General features: G+C 38.2%; 1 protein-coding gene across 1 annotated transcript; it reads left to right on the top strand.

The window, feature by feature from the left end:
- Positions 1-449: 449 nt before the first annotated feature.
- On the top strand, positions 450-4190 carry LOC112175939 (NADPH-dependent pterin aldehyde reductase). The gene is made up of 3 exons (XM_024313674.2): positions 450-727; positions 821-935; positions 3796-4190. Exons 1-3 carry the CDS (start codon positions 524-526, stop codon positions 4188-4190), a joined length of 714 nt encoding a protein of 237 aa, XP_024169442.1. The 5' UTR covers positions 450-523.
- The last annotated feature ends 6572 nt before the right edge of the window (positions 4191-10762 follow it).

Here is a 10762-nt window from a genome sequence, read left to right as displayed (position 1 = left end):
TTTTATCTCTTCTCCTCCGCCCTCTATGAGGAATGATGAAGAAACAAACAGAAAGAAAGAAAGGAAAAAAAATAAAAAAAATTCATTTTCCAAAAAAATAAAATAATTAATTAATTAAAAAAAAGAACTCAGGGCATAATAGACATTTCGCCACGACTTAACGGAGGTTTCAGACGGCAAGGACCTATTGGTCCAAAATTTTGAAGTATAAGGACTAAACATGTGAAATTAGAAGGCCAGAGACTGAAGTGTTTTATGGTCAAAAACCCAAGGACTAAACAATATTTAGTCAAAAAAAAATGTGATTGTTAGCTTTTGTAAACACTGACGCCAACTGTTTCTATATTTTTTGACCTCTATTCTTCATTTTTCAAAGCATATAAAAACTTGGCAGTGACGCATCTAGAAGAGTCCTCCTCCATTTGGTATATTTGAGACGAGAGAAGAGAGTTTGCCTGGGCTAGCCCAGAGAGAAGAGAAGAGAAGAGAGTGGACAATAGTGAGGCACGATTGGTTTGAAGGGATGAACGTGGTGGCAAGCAAAGGAGCCGCCAATGGCAGTCGGACCGTTTTGATAACGGGGGTGAGCAAAGGCCTAGGCCTAGCCTTCGCCGTAGAGATGGCCAAGAGAGGCCACACCGTAATTGGCTGCTCCCGTTCTCAGGATAAGCTCACCTCCCTCCAATCTGAACTCTCCGACAAGCACCTCTTCCTCAGTGCCGACGTCGTTCATACTTTCTCTCCCTCTTTCTCTATATTCTTTCCTCATCAAAAATTTCCTTCAATTTCAATCTCAATTCGAATTCAATTGAACTTGCAGAGCTCAAATAGTGGCATCCAAGAGCTGGATCGGGTTGTGATGGAGAAGAAGGGAGTCCCGGATATCATAATAAACAATGCCGGAGTCATCAACAACAACAACAAGCTATGGGAGGTTCCAGTAAGACCCCGGAAATTCGTTATTAATTTCTAAATGTTTCGGAGTATTTCGAACAATTATTCTTTGGAATGCTTCGATTCAAGGGTTGAATTTTTATATGTTAGGATTCTGTGAAAACTTCCTTCACAAAAGTCGTAGAGCGTGTCGATACGAGTTCGTGCATATGCGGAATGCAAAAATCGGAGTTCGTATAAAGAAGTTATGGCCATCAGAAAAAGTTTCCATTTTGGTATATATAGGAAAAAATCCGAAAAAAATATCATAAATTCAAGTTTCCAAATCCGGAAACTTTTTCTCTCTCCTCTCTCCCGAGCCATTCCCGAGCAGCCGACTTCGACAGGCTATTTCTCTCCGTTTGGCCACCAATCGACGAGCCGCTTGTCCCTGTCTCTTCGCCTCACTCCCATCTACAACTATGTGAAGTTTCACGATGTGGGTCGGCCCCTACACGACTCAGAAATGCCGAGAAGTGGTGGCGGCTCCGCAACAAATCGCCTTGGTCGGAGTTCACGTTTTCGGCCACCATAGCCTGTGATTCTTGGGGGCTTTTGGAGCCCAGAGGATGTAGAAGCTTTCTCTCAAGGTAGCTTGCAACGATTCAACTCGTGGTGATCGAATTTTGAAGATTCGTCATCTAGGGTTCTTCGGGTTTCAAACCTTTTGAGGTAAAATTCGGCCAAACGGCTTTGATTCAGACTTTGTGCTAGTTATGAAAGTTGTAATTGGAGTTGAGATGAAGATCTTTTGTGTTGGAAGTTTTGTCAAATTTTGATTTTGGTTGGGCGGCACCACCGCCACTGTGGTGGTGTTTTCCGGCGGCTTCCGGCCACCTCAGGGGCGCTGCTTCTCGTTGCGATCTACTCGTCGATATGAGTATTTCGATATATAGTTTGTAAGTTTTGGAAATCGTATGAGCAAGTTATGATTTTAAGAGTTTTCGATTCGTTTCGGTTTTTGATTCGTGAGGATTCGGCCGTCCGATCGACTTGTAATTTTAATATATTGTTCGTATAAGTATTCCGGAGACCTCTAGTGGTCTTGGTTGAAGTTTCGCTTCAATTGGCGTCACTTTCGAATTTTTAGTGTGTTTCAAGAGTTTCAGAATTAAATGGTTTTTTTGTTAATTCGTGTGCTGAATCAAGGTTGTACTTGCTTTAGGTGATTGACAGTACGTCCGGTAATTTATCTTGACTGTTAGAGAAGACCCAGCAGGAGTTAGAGGTGAGTAAATCTTACATGGTTCATTTACGAACCGAGTTATTTAATGGTCGGAATTGATTGATAATTGTAAAACATTTTCGAAAATAAAGTTTTGTTGGAAATAATATGAACTCAATCGACTACGGTTCATAGGGCTACGACTCACAGGTAAAAAAATGAATTTAAGTATAAAATGAATTTCTTGGTTTTATTACGTATGAACTATAGTTGGTATTAGTAATCATTCCTTAGTGGACGACTACGTAGATATTTATTTATGTGAAATATATATCTGGATGGTGTGGTATTGTGATATGTAGATTATTGAATTGAACATTTACTTATGTCGGAAACATATATGTATTGGTAGAATTGTGTGATGCAAACAATATTTGTCAGTGAGTTCATATATTGTTTTGGGGTATGACTTTTCGGGTAACAATATGTTGTGGGAAATGCTATTTCTATTGTTTTGAAAAGTGTTTGAAGATGTGGGAGTCACAGGTTGTGATTTCTCCTTTTAGTGATTTGAATAACGTTTTGGGTCTAGTGAGACTCGTTTAAATGTTTTGATCTAAGGGTCAGGTTGACCTAAGAATCGAGGGTCGCAGGTTGTGACCTCAGGCAATTATTATTGTAAGGCTGAACCTCGGCCGAGGTGACAGGTTATGATTCAGTTCGAGCTCTAGTCTGTCTGCCAACGTGTTCAGGGTGGACCAGATTTTCATATTGATTTGTTAGGTTAACATTTCTTATGATTTTGTCACGGGGTGACTTGTGTTGTTTCTTTTGCGAAAAGAATGTTGGTTTTTAAAGAATCATAGTGTGTGTTGCTTCCTTAAATTGAATCGGTGGATTCCTCGTGATTTTGGTGTGAGTTATTTTCTTCGAGTTGAAAGGTTTTCCTCGTTATTCACGTGAATTGTTTGACTTCCTTATTTATGTTCATTCTTCATTTCTATTGTTTGATTTTAATGTAATCTCATGAACTAAGTTATATGCAGGGATTATAGCCTTTTGAATTGTTTGTTTTAAAGTAATTTCCTGAACTAAACTATATGCATGAGTTGCTATGATTTGAATTGTGTGATTTTAGGTGATCTCCTGAACTAATTTTCTATGCAGGGATTACTAAGTTTTACCTAGTGTGATTGTATGTTTGGTTGTGTTTTGCGGAGTTAAATGTTGTTGCTTTAATTTATCTCACGAGTTGAGAAATTATAAGCATGTGTGACGTGAGTCATTTTAATTGAGTTTATTCACACGAGCTTGCAAAAGCTTACCGGGTTTGTTGTTTCAACCCGGTGCACTATTCCATGGCGTAGGGTTTATTGTGCAGGTTAGAATATCGATTAATCGTCATCGAAGCTGAGGTGTACCTTCTGTAGTGTGGACATAGAAGTGTATTGGTTTTAGTCTTCCGCTGTGTAGAGAGTTGGTGAGCCGGATTACTTATTGAATTGTTGTTCAGTTTAATTTGTAAACACTTGGTGATGTAATATATGACTCTAAAGAACGAGTTGGTATTGACATTGTGAGCTCGGTTTGTTTTATCGCTTACTTTAAATGAAGAATTTTCTATGTGTTTTCTTGTGCTTGTTAAGTTATCGTGTCTCGATTTTGAATTTATTTATTCAAAATTCGGGGCGTGACAATTCCGGCCGAGGAGTTTGACAGCATCGTTGACACCAATGTCAAGGGGGTCACGAACGTGTTGCGCCACTTCATTCCTCTGATGCTCAAGAGGGATCCCGGTCTGGCCACCAGAATCATATTCAACATATCTTCCAGCTGGGGTAGATCAGGTGCAGCACACGTGGCGCCTTACTGTGCCTCCAAATGTTTGACCCGGTCGGTGGCTAAGGAGTTGCCGAAGGACGTGGCCATTATGGCTCTCAACCTGGGGGTTATACACACTGATATGCTTGTTTCCTGCTTTGGGCCACAGAATATGGATAGTTACCCGGAGCCTCAGGTTTGGGCTGTCAAGGCTGCTACAATGATATTGCATCTTACACCAGCTGACAATGGTGCTTCTCTCATTATTTGAGTGTGAGTGAGTGAATCAGTCTAATAGTGATGATGGTACTAATTAGTTTTTGGCGCCGTTGCCGGGGATTGTTAAAATCCCTTGCACTTAAAGTGTCATTGATTTTTTGTTGTATATAGAATGCATGCTAATTTTTTGTAATACAATTGTGGAATGGTGACAAATTGCGATTTATGTTTGGCCAAACTATAATTGTGATTTAGTTTAAGTTTTATGAGTGTTACGAAATTAAGTATGTCTTTTATAATTGTTGTACACACTGTAGAATGATTTTTTTTTTTTAAGCATGTTGTAAATTGTATATTGTAAATTGTAGAATGAGTTTTTTTTTAGCATGTTGTAAATTGTATGTGTTTCACTTATATTAATATACTTAGGTTATGAATTTAGCTAAATACTTAATTGTTGTAAGTGTGTAAAATCGTATGAGTAGACAAGGGCCCTTTTGTTAATATTGGCCTAAATCCTTCATTAGTACCTTGCTCAGGTCTCTTAAGGTTGAGGGCGGCCTTTATTAGCACTTGGAGAACGGTCTAACACATAAGTTAATTTCCCAACTGAGTAAGGGGCATACAGATGGTGTCTTAGATTGGGACACTGGGTGATGGGTTCAATTGGATATCAGAGATACTATAGAATGAGCCTAAACCACTATGTGGGAGTAGCCGATAGGGGCCTAAACCTCAATGAGGGAGTAGCCTCCGGAGTATCACTAAAATGAGTCCTCCCTCTCACTTACCTCTTAATCTGGCCATTCGGCCTTTTGAAACAAAGGAAAGAGACTTATGTCTGGGCGACTATCCCTATATCGTATCTCACCAATAGTAGTGGTTTCTATTGGGCTCGACTTACAACTTGGAATCAATTGAGTTATTAACTATGTTTATAACAAACTAACAAAATGTTGTGTAACATGCTTAAGGTATATTGGATTAAACATGACCTTGTCGAGGGTAGCAATTCTATAGTCCCATTGCACACCGAGGTCCTCTGTTCCAGTACCTAAGTATGTAAATGTAAAAGTAACTCAGAAAGTTTAGGAAAGACATAATGTTTGTATTTCGAACCTTGTATATGTTACTAACACTTGACCTAGCACTTGTGAACAAGGAGAAGACTCCAGGCTGAAGGACTATAAATATTAAGTGCTGCATGGGAGGCAACCCATTTCAACTGAAGCTGGGGAGGAGCCATCAACGAGAGTTTGACATTTCTATCCCTTCACTTGCTTAGGTTGAATTGTACTTGTGTCTTTGTTTATTGTTTGTTTTACCCTTCCCTTATTTTCATAGCCCCCCATATTTAGGGTCTATATACCATATTTTTTTGTCTACATTGAGAACAATGTAGATTCTAAGTGTGGGGTGGGTTTAAACCTTTATTTTAGTTTTTTTTTAAAAAAAAAAAATTAAAAAAAAAATATTTTCGTTGGTTTTAGAGTCTTTTTTGTGTGTTTGAGTCTTAGGATGCTCCTAACGTCTAGGATGAACATGTCTTTGAATTCATAGCTGAAGGTTTTCACAATCGAAATATGACTTAATTGAATTCTATGGTTAATCGACATTGTGATACTTGTATGAAGATTTGAGATAAGATTGTACCTTGGTTCATTAAGCATGCTAGGATTATGTCCAATTCATTTGACCCCCAGTGAGCTGTTGAGCTAAAATACTTTCTTTTCGAGTGCTAATTGATAATTCCAAAATTTCATGGTTGTATTATTTGCAAAACCTCATCATTCTTTGAAAATCCAATGATCATGTGCCATAGATTTTAATGGACTAGAGAATACTAGAACTCGACTGTTGTGACTGTCAAAACTTGTATACCATAATATGCCCTGATCTTGGATAGGATAGAAGGCATTAAGGTAACCACCATAGCCAAACAAGCATGTGTCCCCAATTGTGCCCGTCGTGGGACTCCATAGAATGAACCCCTTTGAGCCTACGTTGTAAACTTTTGTTTCATCACCCTCACTACCCTACCATGAGCTTAGTACAGGATATGATATCTCTACCCTTGTCTTAGGGACTTAGTAGAGCATGACATTGTGTGTAGGGGTGATGATGAAAGACAAGTGTGGGGTGGGGAAAACCCAAGAGAAAACAAGAAGAAAAAAAAAAAAGAAGAAGAAAGAAAATGAAAAAGAAAAAAAACGGCAAAAGAGAAGAAAAATTGAAAATAAAACTCTTGGGAAAGTGTTTAAGTGTGGTTTTGGACTTTCAAATTTGTAGAAGGCTCAAAAAATTGAAAATTAGGCCTTTGTCCATTTCCACGTTCGTTAGAGTGAAGGTTGGGCCCAAAACAATGATAATTGGCCCACAAAAATGGTGACATAAGGTGGTCCCTATATACTCTGCTAGGTCCTTAGGATTTTTGTATCCTTAATCTTCATTTCGAAAACCCTAGCTTAGCCCCATTACAACCTGTTTTAAGTGCTTACTTGATCCTTGAGATGGGTAGCCTTTGGTTAGTGGAGTCAGTTACGCAGTCGAGCTTATGGTTTAGGTCCATTTGTGCACTTAGTCATTTCTTGATGTTTTTAAAAATTCTTCACAAAATGCTTTTATTGATGAAATATGCAATCTGTTTGTTGCCTTACAATTTGTTCTCTTGCATATACTTGAGTGTGAAGCTTTTAAGCATAGTCAATTCTGAGAGAAAAATCGAGAGTATGCCCTGTGAGTTTGGATTGGACTTGTTCGAAACATGCTATCATTCACTGTATAACTTAAGTTCTCCATATCTTGCTTAGTCATATGAATGTCACATGTTTATTAACCATGGAATTATCTATGCGATTTTGATTAAGTGTTTAACATGAAAGCCATGAGTTTGGAGTCTCTGAGACAACAGATAGGGGAAGTAGAGTCATTTACTTGTTTTTTGTCGAGTCTTGCTTTGTTTTGTATTTTTGTTTTGCTAAGGGACTAGCAAAAGCTAAGTGTGGGGTAGTTGATAGGAGCAAAAAGTGTGACGATATTATTGAATATGTGCCCGTTTTTAGCCTTGTTTCTCCCTTAGTTTAGTGTTTTGAGTCATTAAGTCATTTTGAGAGTCTTGTTGAGTGTTTGGAGTGAAATAGGTGGAAAAAGTAAAATTCATGAAAAATCCTAGCTGGATCAGGATTCCTCACTGTCGACTGTTTTTGCGGTCTTTACATTTTAATTCCCTTTATTTTCTCTAGAAAATTCTGATATTCTCCTACTTGTTGTAGTAAACATTGCCTGGTGGAACTCTTGGAAACAGCAATGATGGAGTCATAAAATAAAGCATTAAGATATTTGACCAAGCAATGAAGAAGGGAAATAAAGGAGAAAGACGTTTTCAGTTGGGGAATAAAGGAGAAAGACATTTTCAGTTAAGGAATAAAAGAGAAAGATGTTTCAACTGGAAAATAACTAAGAGAAAGATGTTTCAGCTTGGAAATTAAAGGAATTGCCCCATTATGAGAGGAGTTAAGGCCTTAAAGGAGATGTTTTAGTTGGAAAATTAAAGGAATTATGATGCAATCTCATCCGTCCAATGATGAAGGGTATGATCGATAAAAGCCAACCAATTAATGCTCCCCTATAAATAGGCAACGTCCAGAACAGAATTAGCATCACTTCCCAACCAAGCATCACTTCCTGGCCAAAAACCATTCCAAGACTACCCAATTCACTCCTCAAACCTCCATCACCTACAAGACCGTGACCACCATCCATCCATCAATCTACGAAGTTCTTAGGCGTTGAGTCAAGGACGCTCCACCACCATAGCAGAGACGAGTTCATCACCGTGTTGCTAAGCCGCTGAGGAAAGCTTTAAAGTGTAACTATGACTCTATTTACAATTTTTGTTTCGGTTTTGTGTGTTTGGATTTGCGAGTTGTGTAATTGGAGATATGCAATTTCAGAATATTTTTATTAATATTTTTGAGATTTTCAGTTTATTATTGAGTTGATTTCGAGAATTCTTTTATGATGCATGTTACAATCTTGTACCCTTTTACGTGTTTAGGTAATTTTTCAGAGTTAGGTTCATAAGTTTGCAAGCTAGAATAACGGTGAGAGTTCTTGTGTGTTTGCTTAATTTGCCAAGAGCAATTGTTATTTGTTAAGACGCTGAGTTAAACATGCATTAATTAGTTCTAACGAGTGGTAAAAATCATGCTTTAATGATTAAACGATTCTGGAAATTACGTGTTAAATTCTATGTGTAATGGTTAATTTGCATGTGTGAGTTGATTCGAGGGTTAGATAATACTACTAGTTAAGAGAATTACGCTGAGTGTTTTCGAGAATTAGTAGCATTAGGCTTGGTAAGGACTTTTCCGATCCAAGCCTACATTAGAACGAATCAGATAAATGGATTGATCCGCTGAGGCTTTTCATTTGGGCTCTTATCTAGGCATTTAAGATGGGCACGTTTTTGTAGCATGTTGAAATGAATTTTCTGTTTTTACACTTAGTAATTTCCGAGTGGTATTGGTCTTGGTTAGGGAAGTCGATCATTGTATATAGTTTTATTTGTTTCGTTTTTATTTTAAGTAGATTAGGAACCAAATTTCAAAACCCCCCATTTTATTCTTTTATTTGTTAATTGACCTTTTTGTGTAGGTGTACCCTACAAACCCCGGACTGAACGATCCCTGCTTATCCTATACTGACAACTATATTTTGCAGGGTTAAATTGTGAGGCTATTTAATCGGCATCAAATATGTGTTTACCAATGACCCAAATTTAAACAAGCAAATTTTCTGAGTAATAAGTCAAGTGGAAAAATGGTGGGCGGCGAATTCGATCCAAAAGGCTTGGAATTGAAGCACTGGGAGAAAATCTCCAAAACCCAATTCAAGTAATGGTTAATGGTAGCCATTAGAGACTCCAACTACTCCGTCTTCCCTCCAATTAATCACGAAAACCTCCACCTCCCAACCTCCCCATCACTATCGTCTTCTTCTTCCTCGTTGTACATGACGGCGAAATCCAGGTCGTCAAAGCCTCCGAAGACCTCGGAGTAGTCGAAGCCAGAGCTGCACACATCGAAGAACTTCTCATTGTCGTCATCGTCGGCGGCAACGGGGACCTTGAGCACGGGAATTGAGGAGACGCGTGAGGCTTGGAAGGCGCTGAAAATCTCGTCGTAGTCGAGGCCCAGGGAGAGGGAGGAGGAGGAGAGGTCGAACTTGGGCCGGTCGCCTGCATCAACACCTTGGGTTTGGGATAGTGCCCGTCCCTTTGGGTTTGGGATTTCGTAGGTTGATTTTAGTTCATGTAGGGATAGTGGAATTGATGCTTGCTTTTGGTTTTGAATGAGTTGAAGTTTTGGTTCTGCAAGGGTAGTGGTTTGGTTTTGTTGACCTAGATTCTAAGGTTTTGGGGAACAAGGGTATGTTAATTGTATGGTTTTGATGATTTGAGTGGTTAATTTTGAGGGGAATGGTGTTGGAGAATCAACCATGGCCATGGAGAGAGAGGTGGAAGAAGAAGATATAAATAGAAAAATAAAAAAAATGAACTGAGGGTATAATAGACATTTTAACGAGAGATTGATTGCCACGTCAGCGATGTAACAGAGTTTTTCGACGGAGAGTAACGGAATGGACCTATAGGTCCAAAATTGAGAGTACAAGGAGTAAACGTGTGAAATTAGAAGGATAGAGACTGAAGTGTTTTTTGGGTAAAAATTTAGGGAGTAAACAATATTTAACCCTTATATTTATGTTGTTGTATTATTTAGTTTTAACATATTCATCATATCCTCATAATGTTTTGTGTCTATAATCTTATTTTCAACTAATACGCATGTAATGTATCTTTATTTCAAATTCAAGAACCACTTTTTCATTCGATATATAACTTACTGATGTAGCAAAAATAAGTGAATAAGGAAAATTAGAACAATGGGAGAAACTGCTTGTATAAGAATCATAAAAGGAAAAAAAAAAAAAAAGAGCTTGAGAGGAAGTGAAGCAAAACAAATAACAGAACCAAGGATATAACCAGAGTGAGAAGAATTGCGAGCCATTATTTTTTTAATAGGGGCAATTTTAGATTTTGAAATATTAAAAAATAAAAAGAGATCTACGTATCAATAAAGGACATATAAATAGAAGTATTAAGTACGCAATGAAAATTTGCATTTACGGAAAATAAAATCTAGATGCAGAGTGAGGATGAGATAATTTAAGGGTGGCATTATTGAATACATGATTAACTGTAATTATAAAAATAGGGATGAAAATCAAAGGAAAATGAATATTGATGAAAGTATATAAAAGGAAGGTCAACAAAAATGAAGTGATAGGCAAACGAAGCAAGCTGGCCATGATGAAAGAAAATAAGAAAACAAGCTGGCCATCATCAAACAAACAACTCCCCTATCGCCCAAAAAACAGCACAGAAACAGAAAAAAAGGAAAACCCACCGTAAACGCCGCCACGACATTGCCACGTAGGTTCGATAAGAAGCCGAGCCTAGCTTCTTCAGTTAGCCGAACCACAAGGTTCGGACGACACAGCTGGATACAGCCTGTCACCAACAAAGTCCCACTCACCTATTCCCCTAACTACGCTCGCTCTCTC

The sequence above is a fragment of the Rosa chinensis genome, chromosome 7 (assembly GCF_002994745.2).
Source record: "Rosa chinensis cultivar Old Blush chromosome 7, RchiOBHm-V2, whole genome shotgun sequence".
NCBI lineage: Eukaryota > Viridiplantae > Streptophyta > Magnoliopsida > Rosales > Rosaceae > Rosa > Rosa chinensis.
This window is presented reverse-complemented; position numbering and strand designations above follow the sequence as displayed.

What these genes read in the sequence shown, in the direction of transcription:
- LOC112175939 (XM_024313674.2), top strand. Translation starts at nt 524, where the DNA reads ATGAACGTGGTGGCAAGCAAAGGAGCCGCCAATGGCAGTCGGACCGTT. An exon ending in TCTTCCTCAGTGCCGACGTC is followed by an intron (nt 728 to 820) that starts GTTCATACTTTC and finishes TTGAACTTGCAG; the next exon opens with AGCTCAAATAGTGGCATCCA. An exon ending in CAACAACAAGCTATGGGAGG is followed by an intron (nt 936 to 3,795) that starts TTCCAGTAAGAC and finishes GGGGCGTGACAA; the next exon opens with TTCCGGCCGAGGAGTTTGAC.